This window comes from Ascaphus truei, chromosome 2 (assembly GCF_040206685.1).
Source record: "Ascaphus truei isolate aAscTru1 chromosome 2, aAscTru1.hap1, whole genome shotgun sequence".
Taxonomy (NCBI): Eukaryota; Metazoa; Chordata; class Amphibia; order Anura; family Ascaphidae; genus Ascaphus; species Ascaphus truei.
The window spans coordinates 277,611,245-277,635,530 of NC_134484.1; the positions used below are offsets into that span (position 1 = coordinate 277,611,245).

At 42.9% G+C, this 24,286-nt stretch overlaps 1 protein-coding gene across 11 annotated transcripts in view; it reads right to left on the minus strand.

The window, feature by feature from the left end:
• The window catches only part of ARPP21 (cAMP regulated phosphoprotein 21), a 296,095-nt gene that overhangs the window by 128,647 nt on the left and 143,162 nt on the right, over positions 1-24,286 (minus strand). For all 11 annotated transcript variants that reach the window (XM_075586268.1, XM_075586270.1, XM_075586272.1 and 8 more), the window contains 2 exons: positions 3,628-3,665; positions 1,302-1,358 (listed from right to left, as the gene is read on the minus strand). In XM_075586268.1, the coding sequence (XP_075442383.1) occupies positions 1,302-1,358; positions 3,628-3,665 (95 nt within the window). The remainder of the gene's footprint in view (positions 1-1,301; positions 1,359-3,627; positions 3,666-24,286) is intronic.

Consider the following 24,286-nt stretch of genomic DNA (forward strand, 5'->3'; position numbering starts at 1 on the left):
AGTCTTATCTGTTAGCTGCTGTAGAGTAAGCTTCTCTGCTCTCCTGGAACCACACCCGTGCATGCCCAGAAAATCAGCATCCAGGTTTAGAAGTCTTATTTGGTGTCTTGCAATCAGCTCTGCTGTTCCTTCTTGACAGAGCTCAAGACAGGTCAGCTCCAGAGATCTGTGTTCTCCAAAGTTCAGCCCACAAGTGAGTTAAGGAGTCACTTCCTTTCTCAAAGGCAGGCTTTTTCTACCACATCTTATCAGGCAGGTGGTGTTAGTTAATTTGCTACCAGCAGTTAACCGCCACACTGCTGGATTAGAGGCACATTTGTGAACAGGGATAAGTCCCCTGTTACACTCCCCCTTTCTGTTTATTTATTTAATTAATTATGTAAGTATTAGGCTATTATCCACTGTATTATGCAGGGTTGTGGTACCTTTAAGAGCCGCACGGCACACGGGTATATAGGAGGGCAGCGCTACTCCTTCTATCACCTCCCACCTTGAGAAAGCGCCAGCCCCTTATGCGCGAAAAGTACATCGGCATGACGTCATCGCGTTGACGTCGTGTAGGAGGAATCGCGGGTGAGGTTATTCCTGAGTATAGCTAGCAGGGTGGGCAGAGCTGGGTCTGAACGGTGCAGGTATATTGTGCATATGCTATGTGTACAAGCGTTCGATCGGAGCTGATTTAACAGTATTTTGCGTGTTCCCACTGGATGCTTATTGTGGGCTGGCTTGCGACATTTTACCCATGTGATTTAATGTTGATTGGTATATTACCATTTGATACACTGCACCTTATGCTGTTTGACAAAGGCCCGGTGCGGCTGAAACGCGTTAGAGTTGCTGTTGCTGTCTTTTTTATGTGCCAATAAATTTCTTTTTGTACCCAGTTCCTGCAAGTTTGGTCCCACGCTATTGTTTCCAGGCAGATGCACCGCCATCCACGAATTCTTTGCACTAAATTATCTTAAGACCACATCTTCCTTTCTTAACATGTTTTGATGAAAAAAATACAACTTTAGAAGTACAACTATAATTTCATAGTACAATAAAGTTACCAGTGTTACCATTTGCATACTGTAATTGTAAACACGTCATATTATGTATTATACTTAGTTATTAAATTATAAGGGTTACATTTTGTTATTCTATTATTTTTTAATTGCTCTTAGCAATATTATTTAGAAACAGAAAGATAATGCAGTATCTATATGAACTTTAATCTTTTTACATGCTGAACAATGAATACTGTTAAATAAGATTTTATAATGTAAAACGTTAACATCAATTTAATGAATCATACAAACCTAAATAGCTGCCTCTTCTTCTGAATATCATTACATATGCTTGTGTCGTCTGTAAGCCTAGTTTGAAAAAAGAGTGATACAAATGGATCAACGTCCTGGCTTGTATGCAGAAACGTTAAGAACAAATCCACTGTTATTTAAGGGCTTTGTGAGTAACTATAAACATGCATTTCTGCTACTCCAATCCACTGTATCATTATTGCAATTATATCTGCAAACAAGAAAATATGGAATATGCATATTTAACACAGAAATGCGATTATCTGTGTACAAATGTATTTGTCAAGTTTTGATTAAGAGTTAATGTATGATCAGTGTTATGTTGTTCTGAATGTTTAAACAGTGTGTTCTTTGACAGGGGACTTGATGTTTAAATTAAAGATATACACCATGTGTATCAAAAGAGTTAGAAAATGACACAATGACAAGCATGGCAGATGATACAAATGTACATGGAGAAGTTCGTAAGGCAAGGATATAAGTATAAGTATACTGTATATGAAGACTGGTTTCCAATAGCTTTGTCTCCAAAAAGCCCCAAATACATAAAAAATGAGCTTTCAAAATCTATGGTACTTTTGTGTATGCATGTCTCCTGCCACTAGTGTTGATTCCATTTCTTAAGCAAGGCTTTATATACAATACCATCTGATCGTCACGAGCTTTTAAAAGTAATTCAATTTTGTCTTAACAATGGTGATGGTTACAGACTTTCGAAAAACTCATTACTGGATGGAGTGTTTCAAAAAGTAGTATTATTGTTACTTAAGTAGATATGCCGGGTCTAAACAGTTGTATATTCCAATAATAGAATTTATATCCTGGCTTACTATAAGGAAAACGGCTTAAAAAAATTGCTCAAGGCAAAATACATTAAGAACATACCAGCAATATGTTAACAGGTTTCACTGCTGAAATGGTGTCGGTCTCTGTGGGATTTTTGTTCAGGCAGAAATCATTAAGCATTTTACTTACAAGAGAGGCTATTTTGGGTGTAACCCCTTTCAAAATAGGGGCAGTTATAAACATTTGAAATGAAACAGGAGTTATGAGTTTTATGTTCTATTACAAAAAACAGACAAAAAAAGATCTCTGAGCCCATATAACATTTTGTGCATATTTTAACAAATCAAGCAATACTGAAAGTTTTGTATTTCGGTATAAGAATAAAAATAGAAAACCAAGATGGCCACCAGAATAAACTTGATATGTTTGAATGAAAAGAACAATCAATGATAAAAAAATGGGAAACAAAATGCCTTGGTAAAGTGTACACATTGTAAGTGAAGCTAAACTAATACATTAAGATTAAGGGCCTGGTGCAATTAAGTCCATTAACATTGCTTTGTGCTTGACAAAAAGTATCACTTTGCAATAATAAGTTTGCAATTTTTTGGCCTAATTGAAAATAATTATATATGCATAAACTTCTCATTTGCATACGTCAGAGTGAAGCCATCCAAATAAATTGTACTAAAGATCACTGGGCTTGTGATTGCAAACAGCCATTTTTCCTAAGCGCAGAAGTATAGGGAGAGATACAGTATACGGGATTTGGAAGGTTTTGTGAGAAAACAGCTTTACTGAGATGTGTGTGATTTTATGTCTATTTGTCTGTGAGAGAGTGGGGATCACCTGAGAAAGTTTGGGTAATGGTGGACATTTTTTCATCTTTTTTATTATCCTTACTCAAAACAGTAAATACATGTTATACAGTAATGTTATACATCGCATGCACATATATACAAAGCTGTTAGTATATAGTTCAAAAATATGTAAGCCATACTGTAAATATGTGTTTGCGGAACCCCCGGAAAATAGAATACATTCTGAAATGGCTCGGTAGTTCTTAAAACGTGTAAAACCACTGATCAAAGCAGCTTCACAGGTCAATTTGCCACAGTAAGGGAGGTAAAGAAAATCTGAGATAAGTATATTAAGTTTCGCAGTGAGAAATCACTCTTCAGAGCTTATTGAATAACGTGTATACTTCATTTTGGCAAAAATGATCATTTACATGTAGATTTGCATATTTGAGAACACTTCCTCACATACCCCTTCAAAACCATGTCATCCTCTCTCCTAAGGGGGAGATTCACTAAGCTGCGAAGCACAGTATCGCACCCCAAACCTGTGCTAACTGCCATTCAAGTCAATGCCCACATTGGCGCATGATAAATCCCGGTATAAGAATGGTGTTGCAAATGTTTGATGCACAAAACAACAATTTTTTAAGATGTACAGCAAAAAAAAAAAAAAAAGCATGTAATCAAATATTTTAAAGATCAAAAGAGTTTAAATAAACATCTGATAATCACATATTTACCTGCATTCCACAAAAAGGTTTTCCTGGGAGCAAACTGACTGAAAAATAGAAACGATATGTTGAATCAGAGGCATGGGATTTCATTATTGTATATATTTGCTGATTTACACATTGCGGACACAATTCTTGAAACAGCAATAGCTACAGTATAACCCCGCAGGAACAGTTAATACATTTCCGTGAATAATGTCCAGTTAGTTGCAGAAGAAAATGGTATAACACATTGCAGCCTTTTGGAGATAATTTAAAAAGTCCAGACCTCATTTGTTTTATTTTATTTAAAACAAATAGTCTACTGGAGGTTTACATTTTAGATCTTTAAATCAAATCAGACATTAACCCTGTTCACTGTCAGTATATGAGCTGTTGCGGTAAATGTGCAAAGGCTATGTAAAAATGTTGATGACTTCATAGCTGCCATCAAAATTACCCACGAAAGTACATAGTGCACCGTTAAGTAATCAAGAACTTGTGGTTTGACCATCATTTTCCATGTGAAGGTACAGTAAGTATTAATGGTCCCAATAGGCAAAGAAGTATGGTGTAACACTAATAAAAATAGAGATTGTAATCTCCTGGAATGAAGGAAGGTGTGAGACAAGAGAAACAGGCTCAAGTGACACAAAGGAGGAAGAAAAGTAGCACAACAAGGAAAATATGTAAAATGAGAGGTTTGAGAACGTGAGTGTATCATAGAAGGCAGAGAGAGATTGCAGGTATTGGTAGACCAGAGAGTGATAGCACTAGGAAGAAAATAAGAATAGAGTAAAACTTAGGGGCCTATTCACTAAACAGTGATAAGTGGCTTAAGGCACGTTAAATGCCCTTATAGCACGATATTGCCTGCTTTGCTATTCACTAAACAGTGATAACAGTACAGTATCGCGCTATAACGTCTTTTTAACAACCTTTAACGCTTTGAGGCAAAAAAGTCGTCCGACAAGCCAAAAAAGCCAAAATTGCTTTTTTTTGGCAGTAACTGCTATTCACTAAACAGTGATAAGCATATCAAACTTTAAAATCTTGCAATATTTTGTCGCCAGCTGGCGCCTGGCGCTAAAGATATTTCAAGATGCATAAAAGCATTTTCTTTTAGTTTTACTGTACAGGATTGATACCGGAGGCCGGCGGGGACACCCCGGGTCTCCGGGGGTCCCCGCCCATCTGCGGTATGAATCCTGTGCAATAAAAAAAATGCAGCCAGTTTAATTACCTTAGAGGCAAACAACTAAGGTAATGAAAGGGTTAAATAGCAGACACTAGATAGTTGTTAGTACAGGGGGTGGGTGAAGTTTGTAGTTGCCCCACGGTGGGTGTTTAGGCCTTGTGGGTGGCAGTAGACGTTAACCCCTTCATTACCTTTGCACTACCCTCCAGCAAGGCCTAAACACCACCCTGAGGGAACTACCACCTTCACCCACCCCCTGTACCAACAACAGAAATAGGTAAAAGTGCTATTAACCAAATATAGCTAATAGCGCTTTTAACCAGTCAAAAAAATAAATAAATTACCGTGCAATACAATAAATACAACCCCCAATTCCAACCTAAAAACACATACAGTAATGGGCAAAATTACTATTATCCAGATATGGATATAGTGCATTTGACCATTAAAAATAAAACCAGCCAGCATAAAGTAAATAAAACTTGCACTTACCCCAGCCATGATTAAGGCTGTCCTCATCCTCATCACCATCCCTGTCCTCCGTTGGCAGGAACATAATAATAATAATAATAATAATAATACAAAAAACTAATCGCCACTAACCCCATAATAACCTTAGCGGATAGTAACCGCTATAGTAATGAAGGAGTTAAATCCCCTTTCCCCTCCCCTGCTACCCACCCATGAGGCCTAACCACCCACCCCGGGGCAACTACCTCAACACTGTACCCATTGATTGACACAGTGGTACATCAGGCCAATATAATATGGGCATAATTTGTCACTATGACAGTCAATGGGCAACCTAAAAAAAAAAACAACCACCAAAAATATAACATTAAATCAAACCAAATCACCAAAAGAAACACATTAATTAAATAAATCAAACACCAAAAATAAACAACAATAAAAAAGCAAACACCAAAACAAAACCAGAATTCAAGATACCATAAACCCAAAAAACACAAGAATTAAAACAAGCAAACACCAAAAACAAACAAAAATACAAATCAATGAAATAAAAACAAGCATTGGCAAAAAAAAAAAAGCATTACTTGTCACTGTATTTATCTATAGCCCTAAAGGAGCATAGATAAACACATTGGCAGTCAATGGGCAAACAAAAAAAATCAATTTAAAAAATACAATCAAAATACCTGTAAAACAAAAATTACATACAATCAATGTTTGTCTTACCTTTTGATGTCTTCACCCTCCGATTCCGAATGCAGTAGGATGCTCTCGATCCGTGATGCAATGCTCCTCAACTTCAGTTAACTTTTCTTCTTTCTTGAGTCTTGTCTTCTGTATTTATAATCCAATCCATTGGCGGATGTGTCCCATCATCATCTTGAGGTCAAATGAGATGGGACAGGTCTTATATAAGGCCTGTGACATCACATTTGAGTGTCAAATGATACACCCTCAAACCAATTGGATAGTTTACCATGTGATAGTATTGTTTTTTTTTAAAGGATGTGACATCATCAAAAGAGGGAAAAGCCATCTAATCAGGAAGGCTCTGTTTCCCTCTCTTTAAGTTGACATCACCAAAAACAAAATGGCTGCCATCACATGTTACTCCAACCAATCGGATTGTGAGATTTACCATGTGAGGCATCACATGGTATATCCCCAATCTGATTGGTTGTAGTGCCATGTGACATCTTCAATTTTTTCAAAGGATGTGACGTCATCTGAAAGGTAATCCGTCACATCCTTAAAAAAAATAGAAGCTGTCTCATGGTTTACAACAATCAATGAGATTGGGGATATACCATGTGATGCCTCACATGGGATGTCTCACAATCCGATTGGTTAGAGTAACATGTGATGGCAGCCATTTTGTTTTTGGTGACATCATCAAGATGCGGGACAAATAATATTGCTAAAGGTGTGCCAGCTTTGCTTATTTTAGGCACTTTGTATCTATGAAATAGAATGTCTATTTTAGTACAAGATAATATGCTTTAAATAACTGAATAAGAATAAAAGGTAAAAAAAAAATTAACCTGTTGTTAGGGGAGAATGGGGCACGGCTGAATGAACACGGGTCTTATGAACTACATACTGTAGCATCAGACCTTTGCTACGGCACAAAAAATTAGGGTATTAGTTTAAGGAAATGTTTCCTGGGAGGGGGCCTGGGGGGGTGAAAGCATAAAGTATTTTGAGATTTTTTTCTTGCAGAAGCAGAGAGCAAAAACAACAAAGTAGTAAAGACAAACTTACAACAAAGGCACAGAGACTGAGAAGACAAACTGATGTAAATTTAGCGATGAAACGTTAAAAATCTACTTTGGACCATTTTAAATATTACTTTCATATCTTTATATATGGTTACAATATAAGAATGGTTACAATATAAGAGTCCATGAGATCACTGTGCAGCATTTAAACTTTTTTCAGAACAGAAACAAGTTGTAGTTTTAATTAAAAAATACATTCAATCTATTTAGTAAGCACATAAGCTAACTTTCTGCCCCCTCACTGGGATAAGTAACTACAGTAAACCATGTCTACAGAGAGCAACAATGGCAAAAAGTACAAAACAACAACACGGCACTCTGATATAGGCTATTTATCGTTATCTGATTCTAAATCACCTACAGTATCTATAACAAATACATCAACTTCTACTTTCTTTTACTATGTCAAACCATAGTCCTTATTTTGTGGTTAGCAACTCTTTTGATATCTGTATGTTTTGTATTCTACACCGCTTGTATAAACTTCATAAAGCTTGGTGTAAATGGTACTTTCTGTAAAAATTTAATATGATGAATGGAATTTCATATTTTGCTGAGTAGGTTTTGATATGGGAAAGCTAATATCACAGTTAGAAATTTGCTTTCCAAATTGTTTTTCTAATTTTTGTAAAAGTAAAATAATTAGCAAAAAAGTTCAAGTGCTTAGTTTGTCAGAGAATATATTTTCAAATAATTTGCTTTTCCCCCTCTACAACACTTTGCTTATTTATAGCTTTCTGGCAAAAATTATACTGTATATTTTTTTTAAATTTTTCTATTTTACTTCTGTAATATTGCTAATGTTTGAAAATACTAAAAATTCAACTTTTATAGCAAATTTGCACTTTGGCCACCTCAAATTTCCATAAATATGAAATATGTATGTGTTTTAATTGGGAGGGGGATGGGTGCCACATTCTTAGATCCATATATGCCTCATACCCCATTTCCTGCCTTTTCCAAACTCATTCCCTGACGTTTCCTGTGATTTAGCTAAGCAGTTCTATGGTGAATATCCCACTGCATGTAAATCACTGAAACATCAAAGATTTTCACTATAGTCTCCAATAACTATATATATATATAACGAATAGATGATACCGTTCTGTGGCTAACGAAATGCTTTTATTTGTGCGAGCTTTCGAGATACACTGATCTCTTGTTCCGGCGATGTTACAATGGATAAAGCAAGAGAGGTTTTCACCTAAAAACAGTGCATCTTGGAATGTATCTGTGACTGAAACCTATCCCTCCCCCTGTGCACTATGCGATTTATGACTTAAGGTGTTAAATGGTCCCTGAATGTTAGTGATGTAAGAGTATGTGTGTGTGTGTGTGTATGTATGTATGTGCGTGTATATATAAATTTATAAAGTACCCACAGTGTATACCGCACTTTACAAAAGGCGTGTGTGGAGTGGGAGTGTATACCTATGGTGTGGGTAGGTGTCGAAATGTAAGAGGGTGTTGCATTACTATTTATGTGTGTAGATACTATTTGGTCCCTATTGGTATATACCAGTAGGGATAGAATTACATTGTACATAAAGTATGTATGTGTAAGAGACAGCTATGTTTGCATTCATTTAGCATTCATATAGCGCAGTATGTATAGATATGGCCTTTAGAACTCATGGGAAGAGAGTTTTCTTGTGTCAGGGTCACTACTAAACGTAACACGATTGCTTTGTTTGAATTTCATGGATTCTGTTTCTTTGGGTGCAATGAAATGAATTAATTGCAATGTGTATAGTACTGTGCTACTGTGCTACTTTGTCAATTTAAGGTGTTTAAAAACCAGAACTCTAAAATGCCATTTTCTGCACTCGCCGCACACGATAACTAAACAACTCTTGTCTTTGCACTTTATTTTAACTAGTCAATTTAACTGAATTTACTAAGGATACAAATATGACAGCATTTAAATCTGATACCCAGGGAAACTTTTGAAAATAATGTCCATCTTTTCCAAAAAAGAGATTCTGTAAACAAATTCAACGTATTTTATTCAATATGCTACGAAAAAGCAGATCGCACTGCTAATGGCAGAAAACTCCCAACTTCAATGATTCCATACACAGGAACAACAGATCCAGAGAGACTGAGTGTGGCTGCTCTTTTGAACTTGGAGATTACTGAGGAGGGACACACAAGGGAAGTACTGCGTTTAGATGCATGGGAATGGGCCAGAACAAAGGACAATAGGTCCTGAAACGTTGCCCCCCTTCTTATAAGTATTGCTCCTTTTTGCAATTACGCTCTTTTTCAATTAGGCTTTTTTTGCACTTTTTGTACGCCTTTTTGCATGATATTAGGTATTAGGTGATTGTGACGGGAGGGGTAACCAGATTATATAATAAAGGTCATACCAGTTTTGGTTACCCCTGTTCCGTGTATAAGGGTCCAAGAGAGTTAGCTCTTGGGCCCAGTAACATTGTATTACTGCATTATACTGTCTGTAATAAAAACATTTTTTGTGTTTTCCCCTTTCCGGGTATGCAATCAAGCAGGGATTGCTAGTGGATGAGTTTCAAGGGGGATTTTGCGGAGGAACCATTGACAAAATGTGCCTAGGAGGTTGGGGTCTAGAGTTATCGGTTCCCCAGTAAATGTACCCGGGAATCATGCCTGATTCTCGGATACATGTACACACATTGTCCCAGCAATATTCCCCTTGAAAACGTAAGCGCAACTCACCACTAGGGTACCCTGATTCAGCACAGCCCAGAAAGGAGAATGGGGCAAAGGGATAAAACATCTATTCCTGTAGCTGAAGGAATCCCTAGGTTAAAGGGGTACACCAGTTAGTGCCAAGGTGACCCCAAACAAGTATATGGTTTGTGGGTGCCCAACCGTATATTAGGTTGGGAGGACTCAGAGTCCAAACTGAGTCAAAGGTAAAATGTGTAGGTAATAAGGCAGACAGAAATAAAACGACAATATTTTTCCTTTTCGGTTCCCTGTACTCCAAGACTTTCACCTAGAGTCCCACATAGCTGTTAGGGTTCCCCGAGACTCAGAGTGTATTAAAATATATTTTAATGTGTGTCAACATTTGGAACCCATGTCCAAAAAGGCAGCCCGTGCAAACCCATAGGCGCCGGTGTCTGCTAGACATCGGAGTTCAAAGCAGCCAGAGGATGCCCAGAGGTGCAAACAGCGTTTGGTTAGCAGGGAAAGGCAGAGTACTAGGCCCGGAGATCAATGGCAGTCCTCCGGGATGCCACTTGTTCTTCCAGACCTGGGGGCGCCTGCCCAGTGGGTGGCGTTGGGATAGCTGGGGGGAGATCTGGCAGGCTTGCGCATGTCCCTTGGCAATTTCAAATTTCCTGCTAACCTGACATTTCTACCCGGCTTGGCTCTGATTGGCTGCTTAAGATAGTTCCCACCCGCTGATTGGCTGCCCGGTCTGCTTCTATTTTATGAATGAATCAGAGAATACAATAAGAAGTCGTGAGCCAATCAGATGGTGTGTTCCCCTTGAGTCAGAGCCGAAAGAGCACCAGCGGCCTTTTCAAAGATGCTGTGTTTGTAATAGCAAAGCAACCAGCTTTAATTTCAAGCCTAAAAAGCCTGCCCGCCAGAGACAAAGAAAACGGAGAGAGCGCACCGAGTATGAGTATATAAATGTATTTAGTTAAAAATGTTCCAAAAAAAAGGACAAAAACAATAATGAAATAAAAAAACTTAAAATCTAACTAAAACTTGCAGAGGTGAAACCAGGAGATCCGGAGGTGAGATCCGATGGGGAGATGTAGAACGAGACCGAACCCACGATACTCCGTTGGTCACGTCCACCTCTCTCCAACCGGTTTACCTCTTCCAGCTCATGGACGCGCACACAGCAGCCCCTAATAATGACGTCTGGACCCATTCTACCCATTCCTGATCTCCCCGTTTTAGCTCTGCTAACCTTTAGTTAGATTATAAATTATTTTATTTCATTATTGTATTTGTTGTTGTCCACTTTTGTGGAACATTTTTAACTACTGTATATAAATTGATATACTCATACTCTGTGCTCTCTCCATTTTCTTTGTGTATCCCGTTGTCTGAGACCCCTGTGGGAGCTCACACTTTTTAGGAGATTAAGAGGACTTCTCCTTATGGATGGCGGCACGAGTATAGAATAACCCTTTGAGGACAGCATGAGTGCGAATTTCAAGCAAAAACTTTTCCTCTAGAGACGAAGTCCAGCATTTTGCACCCAAGTTCTCAAAATTGAACACAGCGGTCGCGCCTGGGATTTTATGCTGATTTGAGTTTCAGCAGATTTGGACTGACTCGCGGTCAGGAGGGACCAAGTTCTGAGAAGAGAACGTAGCGGTGGCGTATGGAATTTTATGTCGATTTGGGTTCCAGGAGATTCCGGGCTAAGTCCCGGTCAGGGTTAAACTCTCCCAAAGAGTACCCTGCACCTAGAAAAGTCTCGTTCTCAACCCCAGTCCCACAGTAAGTGTGTATTTTCATCTGTATTTTGTGTTTCACTGTGTGTACGCGAAATTATGCAGAATAAATTACAATTTATTTCTCTACCTTGTTTTGCTCAATGAATGATCCTGGTAAAAACAGTGTAACTAACCTGGTCTCCCGTGACAGGCTTATTTACTGGTGTTAGCAGTGGGATTATTGAGCTTTATGCTATAAAGTCCTGCAGGGATTTATAGCATAAAGACGAACTCGTAGATTGCGAGCTCTCAAAACAAGTAGTGACTTACACACGTTACACAAAGCAGGAAAAGCGCAGATTTTTCTTGTCACTTTAAGATTAGTGCCAACAGGCGAAGATGGATAAACGTTCAGGTCGGTTCAGGACCTGGGAACGTCCCAGAATAGTAGCCCGGTGTGAGGTATGACTCCCAACCGCCGGTCGGGCAAAGACTTAGCTGGAGGAGGACCTTGAGCAACATGAAGCGGGCATAGCTTCACCTGCCGATGCAGGGGCAACCATTCTGGCTAGGGTCCAGGAGGTTCTTCTAGCCCTGGAGGAAGTGGAGGCAGAGAAGGAGGAGAACGGGGAAGAAGAGGACCCATAGGGTGAGCGTGAGCCCGGGAGTTTAGCCATAGTAGCCTCAATTGCTACCGGTCTCCCTATCACAGATCTTACCTCTCTCCTCGCCATTTGGGTAGAGGAGGGTCACCTTTGAGCAGAGGTTGCTGTTAATTGCAGCTCCTCAAGGTGTGCAGCCGCCAAGAACCCGGTGGGACCTGACCAACCTCCACCACATAGAGTGTCAAACTACAGCTTTAGCAAGTTTGTAGATGGCATGGATAACATTGATGGCTATCTCAAGGTATTTGAGGATTAGTATCTCCGGTTCCATGTCCCACAACAGGACTGGATTTTGCGCTTGTCCCCACTGTTGACCAGAAGAGCCCTGAAGACTTTCCAGGGGATCCCGACAGCGGACAACAATGATTACCAGCATGTAAAGACACTTGTACTGCACCAGTATGCCCTCACTTCAGAGGCATACCAGGGAATGTTCCGGTCTGGGGAGAAGACCGCCTGGGACACTCCCATGACATTTGCTGCCCAGCTCATGCAGCATGGCACCCAGTGGGTGGAAGGGTGGAAGGGTGCAAAGCCACCAAGTATCACAGTTTGCTGGATCTGATGTTCAATGAACAATTTTTACAATAGTGCCAGTCTGATGTGAGGGATTGGGTGTTTGATCATATGCCCACCACTTGCCGGGACACAGCCACCCTGGCTGATGAATTTGTGACCATCCATGCCCTGTCGGGAAGGAAGGTGCCTGTCCAGATTGGACCCACCCTGGCTCAGGCACAGAAGGGCACTGAGTCCAGTAAAGGCACACCACACTGGAAGCCTAAAGCAGCTGCAGAGGGGAGTACACCCAAGTCTGCAGAATTCCGGCATGAGAAGTGGTGCTGCCAGTGCAATTGGACTGGGCACATCAAGCAATGTTGTCCGGAGCAGCACTGTTCCAGCAATCTCCCTCAAGGGCAATGCATTCCAGCTGTGAGGCCAGTCACGCCGTGACTGGAACACACAGAGGAGCATTGGTCAGCATTTCTAATGGCCGGGGGCATCCATGGCAGTGGCAGACTTTTGCCGGTCCTGTGATGCCTGCCAGTGTGTAGGCAACGCGGCTGACTGTGTGAAGGATCCCCTGAACTCACTACCGGTAATTGGGAAACACTTTAAGAAAGTAGCTATGGACATAGTGGGATCCCTGAAGATCCCTAGCTGGACAGGAAAGCGCTACATACTCACTGGACTTTGCCACCAGGTACCCTGAGGCTGTATTACTGTCCTCTATTGAAGCTAGCAAAGGCATCGATTGTGATTTTTTCTAGAGTAGGATTTCCTAGGGAGATTCTAACTGATCAAGGGTCGCAATTTATGTCTGAATTGCTTCACCGTCTCTGGGATTTTTGCGGGTGTCCCACCAGCGCACGACCCCTTACCACCACCAGACAAATGGACTGTATGAACAATTCAATAGTACCCTGAAGCAGAGGCATCAGGCATTTATAGAGGCTGAAGGGAAAGACTGGGAGACTCATCTGCAGCATTTGCTGTTTGCATACCGAGAGGCACCGCAAGAGTCCATTGGCTTCTCCCCCTTCAAGCTTCTATATGGCCGCAGGGTCCGGGGACAGCTTGACCCATTCCATGAGGGATGGAAGGGAAGACCACAACTACTGATGCTTCTGTGCTTCAGTATGTAGTGGATCTCAGGGAATGATTATAAAGGCTCATGGGGTTGGCACAGGCTAACCTCAGGGAAGCTCAGACCAAGCAGAAGACTTGGTATGACCAACATGCCCGTAGCAGAGAGTTCATCCCTGGGCAGCAAGTGCTTGTTCTGAAGCCCACTCGGCAAAACAAACTCATGGCTGCCTGGGATGGCCCATATACGGTACTCCGGCGGATGAACGAGTTCAACTATGTTGTACAGCTAGATGGAGAGACAGGGAGACATAGTACATATCACATCAATATGTTAAAAGAGTATTGTCAGAGTGTGGCGTCGGTGATGGCTATCTGTAGCCCACCAATGGGGGACCCGGTGAGCCAAGCTCTGCCCGACCTCCTAGGGGAAGCTAGGAAATGGGGCACAGTGGAGCAGATAGAGATAGGGTCCCAGCTCAGTGCACCCCAGCGAGTGCAAGCACGAGCTATGTTAGAACAGCACAGGGTCCTGTTCACGGATAAGCTGGGCCCATATAACTGATCACCCAGTCCACACTGGACATCATAGACCTCTGCATAGGAATGTCTATCGGTTATCAGCAGAGGTGAAGGGGAGAATAGAGAGGGAGGTAGAGGAGATGCTTGCCCTAGGGGTAATTGTCCTGTCTCAGATCCCTTGGGCTTCTCCGGAAGTCCTCGTGCCTAAGAAGAACAGAAGCACTCAGTTATTTGTGGACTACTGACAGCTGAATGCTCAGACGGTGTCAGATGTTTATCCCACGCTCCGAATGGATGATCTCTTAGATGAGCTTGCGGGTGCAAAGTGTCTGACCACTATGGATTTGTCCAAAGGGTATTGGCAAATCCCTCTGACCCAAGAGGCACAGGAGAAGTCAGCATTCATCACTCCAAGTGGTCAACAGTATATGAATTCTTAGTTATGCTATTCGGGATGAAGAATGCCCCGGCTACCTTCCAATGCCTGGTCAATAGGTTACGGGAAGGGATGCAAAGTTTTGCTCGGGCATACCTGGATGACATTGCGGTGTTCTGTAATTCCTGGGAAACCCACTTAGTGCATGTAGCAGCGGTGCTGAAGAGATTAAGGAATGAGGATTGACACTTAAGGCAACCAAGTGTTTAGTGGGGATAGCTGAGGTTCTGTATCTGGGGCACAGAGTAGGTAGAGGGCATCTCAAGCCAGAGCAGACAAAGGTAGAAGCCATCATTCAGTGGTCAGTGCCATGAACCAAAAAGCAGATCATGGCTTTTTTAGGCACAGCTGGTTACTGTAGGAATTTTGTCCCACAGTATAGTGCCCTTGCCAAACCCCTGACTGACTTAACACAGAAATGACTCTCAGTTCCGGTAGCCGTGTATCCTGCCTGTGAGTAAGCAATCCAGGCACTGAAGACACCACTGGCTAGTGCTCCCATTTTGGCAGTACCAGATTACACCAAGCACTTCCTTGTACATGCTTCCGACTATGGTATTGGTGCTGTACTAAGTCAGGTGGGCGAGGAGGGGGGTGAACACCCCATCGTCTATCTGATCAGGAAACTGCTGCCCTGGAAAGTGGCTTATGCCCCTATGAGAGAATTAATGCCTGGTCATCGCATGGGCTCTCAAGAAATTCAGCCCTATGTGTATGGCAGAGCATTCACTGTGATCACACTGTGTCGGGGGAGAATGGCAAATTACTTCGCTGGAGCCTTGCCCTTCAGAAGTTTGACTTTACCATATAGCATAAAAAGGGTAGTGAGCATGGTAATGTCAATGGACTCTCCCGACAGGACGTCCCCAGCGACCCACAGGCAGAAAGGACATTCAGGCTTGACTGCCCTAGAGCCTTCATCTTGATGGGGGAGGTGTGATGGGAGGGGGTAACCAGGCTATATAATAAAGGTCAAGCCTGTTTTGGTTACCCCTGCTCCGTGTATAAGGGTCCAAGAGAGGTAGCTCTTGGGCCCAGTAACATTGTATTACTGAATTATACTTTCTGTAATAAAACCATTGTTTGTGTTTTCCCCATTCCAGGCATGTAATCAAGCAGGGATTGCTAGTGGATGAGTTGCAAGGGGGATTTTGTGGAGGAACCATTGACAGAATATGCCTAGGAGGTTACTGGTTCCCCAGTAAATGTTTGAAAATGGTTGGTTTAGTCCGCTCACCAAATATGAATGATATAGTTGGGACTGTGGTGCATTGGAGGACCGTCATATAATTAGAACTTGATCCAAGAGGGATCAGAAAGATCCTCATTATATATGCACTCTATAGCTAGTCAAATTTAATTGGCCTAAATGAGTCCTGCAGATAATAGAACTGCTATGGCTCTCTTGTTGACTAATTGGATCAGTTAAAATAAAATAATACAGTTTTATTACATCTATTAATTACTGGGTGACACAGTGTGATATATCCAGATGAAGCAGCCATAATTTTACGAAATCACGAAGTTTATACCTCGGAATACCCATGTGATGGCGCGGGATTACTTCCAACGATACCGCCTTAAGACGCGAGTGCAGGCGAGTGCATAAAATTGCATTTTAGTGTTCTGGCTTTTAAACACCTGAAATTGACACAGTTTCACAGTAGCACAGTAGCAAAGTACTGTACACATTGCAATTAATTCATTTTATTGCATATAATTGCACACAATCTATAAAATACAAACTGTAAGGAATTGGGGGCCACGTCCCCTGTGACGTGACCCCTCCTTGCCCACTACCAGTGCTGCAGCTGCTGCTGCCTCTACCCCTGCCATTGCACAGCACTTCCTGCTACTCACGCTGCGGCCACCATCTTGGATTCTCGCGCCGGCGTTACAGAGCGCGCAACTATCCCTGGCACTAGTAACACGTGCGCCATGCCTGCCTCCGCCCCCCGCTCAGCCCGGGAGTTCTTGCCATGCCTCCTGCACTCACAGCTGAGCCCTGTTACTCCCGGCCTCTCAGGAGCTGCTCCTCATCACGCCCCCGTCCGGATTGGTGGATACCACTTTAAATACCCTGCTCTGTCATGTCCTCCTTGCTCTGCATAGCTCCTTGCTTCCTGAGTAGCCTGGAAACTGTGACGTGTTCCTGTTTGTCTTTACCCCTACAGATTTGAACCGGCTTTCCTGACTTACCTCTCTGGCTCCCGACTTCGGCTTACCCATCACGATTCTTACCTCTCAGACCCTTGGACACGGAAACGTATTTGACTACGGAACTCTCTATACTCCTGAACTTGGCAAGTACAACGACTATTCTAAATCTTAATCGACTCCTGGCCATGCTACAACCACATCCCGGACCCGCACCATCTGCTGTCGGTGTGTATATTCAACATCCCACCTCAGTACAGGGGACTGGCCTGGCCTGCGGGCTGCACAGCGTGACATTATGCAGAGTCCAACAGAAACAGACCTGACTGAGGTGGGCCAACTAATCAGGGGACTTGCGCTTTGCATTGATACTTTGGGAACTCAGATCACAAGCCTGGTACAACAGCTTTCCCAGCTTTCACTACAGCCTATTCCGCCACCAGCCCCAGCCACGCAGGGTGGCGACCGGCCATCAGAACTCAGGATTCCTACGCCTAAAGCATATGCGTATGACCCTCTAGCCTGTTGTGGTTTTTTGAACCAATGTGAAATACAGTTTGAGATTTCTCCCAGCCTGTTCCCCACCGGACCCACCAAGGTAGCCTATGTTTACTCTCTTTTAACAGGGGACGCCTTGGCATGGGCCTCTCCCATCTGGGAGTTGCATGCGGAAATCACCCAGGATTACCAGCTCTTCTGACAATAATTCCAGCAGGTATTCGATATTCCTGCCCGCAGAGATACTGCCGCTGCTTCTCTTGTTCAATTGTCTCAAGGTCGTAATACCGACAGGACTGACGATAGAACCCCTGACCGGACTGCCGAAAGGGCTCGTCGCTTGAATGAGGGCCTTTGCTACTACTGTGGATCTCCTGAGCATACGGTACGTTTTTGTCCTTTAAGGCCCAAAGAACAAACACGACCAATGGGGCAAGAGGGACTCATTTTGGGGTAATATCTTCTCACCCTATCTCCGAGGAGGAACTCCCTAAGAGAATTATGCTTCCAGTCTCGCTTGAAGGTCCAAATTTTCTCGTAACCACCGCTGCTTTTCTTGATTCAGGATCTGGTGGTTGTAGAGGGAGAGGGGGGTTGGCCCGGTATTAAAGGGGTTGCACCCCATATGGCCACCCCCTGACCTCACCAGGGAGGCAAGGGGTTAACTGGACTGCGGCCCAGGAATGTGGTTTACACCTTGTCATGTCATGAAAAATGTATGTTCCCCTGTTCCCATGTTTCATTATAATCCTGTATTTTAATGTTTTAAAGTGCATTTCTGTATCTCCAGTTCTGGAGGTCGCAGAGAGTTGATATTTGGCCAATGTGTGGAGTCACTGTAGGCATTAAGAACTGGCAAATTTCGACCCACTGAGCCCACCAGAATCGAACTTATTAATATGTGTAGATATTAAAGTATATATGTATGGTATTTTGGATAAGCTCTGAAAATGCAGACCATCTGCTATGCTAATAGGTCATGAAGGGCAGCCGGCTGATTGAGCCTAAGCACTGTGATCAAAAGTTAACTGCCCGGATTGTTTACACTAAGTACTAATTAACAGACCAGTACTAATCAACAGACTCTGCCACTCTAATTGTTACCTGAGGGTGGAGAATCATCAAACTGGAGTGGTTTGTAAGTGTTATGTCTACACCTACAAACAATGCAGATACTTCATTTGATAGACTGGTCGTCGCCCCTGATTTAATTATGGGGCAACCCATAGAGTTCCAGTACACATGGGCTAATTAGCTGGGGGGCATGGGTTAATCTGTGTCTCCACGTTAGGGATTGGATACAGATAATTGTTCACCAATAGTCTGTATTCAATGTTAAGAATAGGGTTACACAGGTATATAAACTGTGTCAACCCTACAGTTTTTAGTTCTTCTTCTGATACCATGTTGAATGTCACCGGATTGCTGGAGAATTGCTAGCTGATACTTCTCCATCCCCCAACCCTAAGTAAGTGTTACCTTCTTGTCTGTTAATTGTACTATATTGCTTTGTTCACCTTTTTTAAGGAATAAATATATTTTATTATATCTAAGCCTCGTTCAGTTCAACCCAGATATTTGGTGTTCATTATATCTTATTATAAGCTACCGTGACAGTGGTAACTTTGTGGATCAAGATTTTGCTACTCATAACAAAATTCCGCTCATCGCTAAGAAGTCGCCGATTGGCCTCGAGGCTATTGATGGTCGTCCTTTGCAACCTGCTTTCATCACGTTAGAGACTCTTCCTCTCACCCTTTCTCAGTACTCATACCAAAATCATATCCTTTGACGTGATGCACTCTCCTGCCGTTCCAGTTATCATAGGATTACCCTGGCTACAGCAGCACAACCCACGCATTGATTGGAGGGATGGCAAGACAATTCAGTGGGAGCCAGATTCAGACACCTCATCATTGCCGGTCATTTTTTCTACCACAGTCCTCGCGGGAGTGGAAACGCCCCAGGCTAATGATTCCGCTCTTCCTGAAGCATATGCAGATTTCATCAGCGTGTTTAGCAAGACACAATCGGAGGTTCTACCTCCTCACAGTCCTTATGATTGCCCCATTGATCTGGTTCCCGGCGCTGTTCTTCCGAAATGTAAGTCCTACCCCTGTCTCTCCCTGAAACTGAAGCCATGGCAGCATACATCAAAGAAAACCTTGAAAAAGGATTCATTCGTAATTCTTCATCCCCCGCTGGTGCCGGTTTCTTTTTTGTCAAAAAGAAAGACGGATCCCTGAGACCATGCATAGATTACCGAGGGCTCAATCTCATCACAGTCAAGAATCGATACCCCCTTCCGCTGATCTACGAACTTTTTGATAGGCTTCAAGGGGGAAAAAAAATTCCAAGCTAGACCTCCGAGGAGCTTACAATCTTGTTCGCATCCGAGAAGGCGATGAATGGAAGACTGCCTTCAATACCAGAAGCGACCACTACGAGTATCTTGTAATGCCCTTCGTCTAATGCAATGCTCCTGCTGTTTTTCAGGATTTTATGAATGATGTCTTCCGTGATGTTCTCAACTCTTTCGTAATCGTCTATCTGGACGATATCCTAATTTTTTCTAATAATCTTCAAGATCATGTCCAGCATACCAGGCTTGTTCTCGCTCGCCTTCGTGTCAATAATCTCTACGCTAAGCTCGAGAAATGTCTTTTTCATCAAACCTCTACTGCCTTCTTAGGCTATATAATTTCAGATAAAGGATTTTCAATGGACTCTGAAAAACATAAGGCTGTTTTGGACTGGCCTCAGCCCAACTCTCTCAAAACCATCCAGCGTTTTTTTGGGCTTCTCCAATTACTATAGGAAATTCATCCGAAATTTTTCTACCACTGTGGCTCCCATTACTGCCCTTACCAAGAAGGGAGCTGACCGTCTGTATGGCCTCCGCAGGACGTCTTGTCCTTCGAAACCCCGAAACAAGCTTTCGTCTCGGCACCCATTCTGCAACATCCCGATGTTAGTCTTCCTTTTACTTTAGAAGTTGATGCGTCTGATTGTGGTGCAGGTGCCATCCTGTCCCAGAGATTCTTCCCTCAAGATAAGCTTCATCCTTGCGGTTTTTTGTCAAATAAGTTTTCGCCCGCTGAAAAGAACTATGATGTTGGCAATAGAGAGCTCTTGGCTATCAAGATGGCCTTACAGGAATGGCGACATCTCCTGGAAGGTTCCCGCGAACCTATTTCTATATTGACCGATCATAAAACTCTTCTTTATATCAAAAATGCACGTCGTCTGGGGTCTCGTCAAGCCCGTTGGGCACTATTTTTCTCAAGATTTAATTATACTCTGTCTTATATGCCCGGTTCTAAGAACACAAAAGCTGATGCCTTGTCCCGACAATTTTCTCCTGAGGAAAGATCCGAAGAAACCCCAGAAACTATCGTACCCTCTAAGTTTATAATTTCCGCCAACTCATTTGACATTCTTGAAAAAATAGTTGAAGGTCAAACACAAATTCAGAGTGGTCTAGAGGTACCGGAAGGAACTCTTTATGCCGCACCCAGGTTTCATCAAAAGATACTAGAATGGGGCCACTCCGTCCGTTCAGCCGGCCATCCCGGCTTCAAAAGAACTTTGGATCTTATCAAGCGTACATTTTGGTGGCCTAATATGGCAAAGATGGTTCATGAATTTACTAGTGCTTGTCCAGTAGGCACACAAAACAAGACTCTTCATCAAAGACCCTCAGGCTTGCTCATGCCCTTGCCAGTACCTGAATGTCCATTGTCACATATTTCAATGGATTTCATTGTGGATCTACCACCTTCCAAAGGGATGAATACCATTTTGGTCATCGTTGACCGTTTTTCAAAACAGGCCCACTTTGTTCCACTCAAAGGACTTCCCTCGTCGCCCACCCTAGCTGATATCTTCACCAAGGAGGTGTTTCGCATCCCTGGGATAGAGAAAATGTTATATCCCTGGCACTCAGCACTTAAACAAACTTTATGAAGGATATATGCAACCAGATAGAATGGTTGTGGCAAGTCCACTTGGGTGCTCCACGTGCAGATGATCAATCATGAAAAGAAAATAAGTGAAATAACATAGCGTAATACTGTAGGTAATCAGACTGCAAGTACAAACACTTAGACAGAAAAACAATACAAACAAATGCTGAGAACATACAGATGACTGAGATTAATAAAAACACATTTAATAAAACACATTAATAAACACAAATAAAAGACAAATAATAGAATAAAAATGATTAGGACAGAAAGGGTCCCATAGGCACTCTGGCTGTAGCTAGACTACCCGCTTACCAGAAGCAAGAGGGTATCAGGCAGTGGATAATTTGGAGAGTTTCCCCTCTCATGATAACCAGTCAGCTCCCAAACGATTTCATGCCGCAGATCAGCTTTGGCCTCCAGGCAGGGCACCCCCGCACTCGTGAGGACAGACCTCTGTGAATCTGTAACTCCAGACTCCGTCTCATGGGCCGCCTGCGCATACGCAGTGGTAGTAGTACTTCTATGGCGGAAGATTCATCAGAGACCAGCTTGGCAGAGCTGAGTAGATGGCAGCGGTAGATTCGTTATGGTTCTGGGCACTGTGCTGGTTCAATATGATAATGAACGGTGTAACACATGCGGAAAAAACAGCAGAGTGTAAACGGGACCACCCTATGCGTTTCGGAAGTCGTGGCTTCCTTCCTCAGGTGTAAAAAGGTAATAACTCAGTCCCTGTATGGGGACCGAGTTTGGCTTTCGTTGAAGTCTCCGATCCCGAAATTGGCACCCGATTCTTAGGGCCTTTTCTGATCCAGGAACAAATCAATCCTGTGGCATTTCGTCTGCAACTTCCGTCTTCCATGAGGATTCCAAACATATTCCACGTTTCCTTGCTCAAGCCATTCGTCCAGAGCAAATGGTTCCCTGCTAAGACCCATAAACCCAAACCAGTCACGGTCCAAGGACACCCTGAATTCGAAATCCAGACAATCATGGATTCTCGCGTATCCAGAGGAAAGATACAATTTCTTGTTCACTGGAAGGGTTATGGCGCAGAGGAACGCTCTTGGGTACCCAAAGAGGACATCCATGGTCCAGTTCTCTTGGATCGCTTCCATTAGAAATTCCCACAGAAGCCTTGGATGGATCGTCCGGAGATCGATCCTGAAGGGGGGGTACTGTAAGGAATCGGGGGCCACGTCCCCTGCGATGTGACCCGTCCTTACCCACTACCAGTACTGCAGCTGCTGCTGCCTCTGCCTCTCATCGCTACCCCTGCCGGCGCGCGGCACTTCCTGCTACTCACGCCGCGGCCGCCATCTTGGATTCTCGCGCCAGCGTTACAGAGCGCGCATCTATCCCTGGCAATTGTAACACGCGCGCCATGCCTGCCTCCTCCCCCACTCAGTCTGGGAGTTCTTGCCACGCCTCCTGCACTCTCAGCTGAGCCATGTTACTCCCGGCCTCTTGGGAGCTGCTCCTCATCACGCCCCCGTCCGGATTGGTGGATACCGCTTTAAATACCCTGCTCTGTCACTTCCTCCTTGCTCTGCATAGCTCCTTGCTTCCTGTGTAGCCTGGAAACTGTGTCGTGCTCCTGTTTGTCTTTACCCCTACAGATTTGAACCGGCTTGTCTGACTTACCTCTCTGGCTCCCGACTTCGGCTTACCCATCACAATTCTTACCTCTCAGACCCTTGGACACGGAAACGGATTTGACTACAGAACTCTCTATACTCCTGAACTTGGCAAGTACAACGACTATTCTAAATCTTAATCCAGGCCTGGCCACGCTACAACCACATCCTGGACCCGCTACCTCTGCTGTCGGTGTGTATTTTCAACATCCCACCTCAGTACAGGGGACTGGCATGGTCTGCGGGCTGCACAGCATGACACAAACAAAGCAAACACGATAAACGCGTGTGCCTGGGGCGATTGGCCGCGTTCATGCTGCGTGGAGTACAGCAGCGCACACAAAACGGCACCATGATGGCTAAAAATAATGGCCGCTGCATCTGTATTTACAGTGAATAATATACTTAAAAATCCCCGTAGAGAAGTTGGAGTAGTGTAGGAAGTTGGGATACTGATAATTTATAGCATATTGGACTTGTCAGTATATGCATTACTATGCATGTCCAAATCAATTGTGCCCAAGATAACTACTCAGACATCATATGTAAGGTGTGGTGTATACATGTTGTATCCCCAGGTAATGCTGTAAGGGATAATAGCTATAACTAATACCTTATAGGAAACATATAATAACTTACACGATCATAACTGTAAATAACCAAAAATAATTGGCAAAAGTGTATCACTTGGTACAGTTAAGGGTCCTAAAATAGCATTGCTATGAACAACAAGTGTAGGCAATGTATATAACTTTGGGTGCAATAGCTTAATAGTTCACTATATAGTAGAAGTAAAAGTAACACCCATAGCCTTAAGGTATTAAGATACTTAGCTAAACAAAACCGCAAAAAAGTATAGTGTACTGCCACATAATATAGCCTGGCCACGGAGAACCTAAGGCTGAGAGAAACAATAGAACTCTATACGAGTCGTATTCCACAGGTCTGATGTCGCAACTCCGTGACATCACCGATCGTGATGTCCTACTTTTTCGATGCGCATTTTGTGTCGTAAACTCGCTTCTTCGGGGGGGGGGGGGTCTAGTAAGATGATCCCATGGGTAAGTATTTAAGCTCCGTGAAAAAGGAGGCGTAACTAGCCATTCTCCAATAGGAATGGATAGTGGGTTAGGAGCCAATCAAATTCTCAGGATTCCGGGCCAGGTAATGTAAACAAGATGAATGTGGACAAAATGTAAACATACTCCGCTCATGTATTAAGCTAAAGGAGTGTAAACATAAATGTATTAACATATACTGTATGCAATGTTAATGAATGGGTATCTTCTATGATAAATCAGATGAACATGGTTGGGTTACCAGCATCTCAGGAGCATGAGCTTAAACGTAAAAAGAGGTGTATACCCAGCTGAAACTCTATATA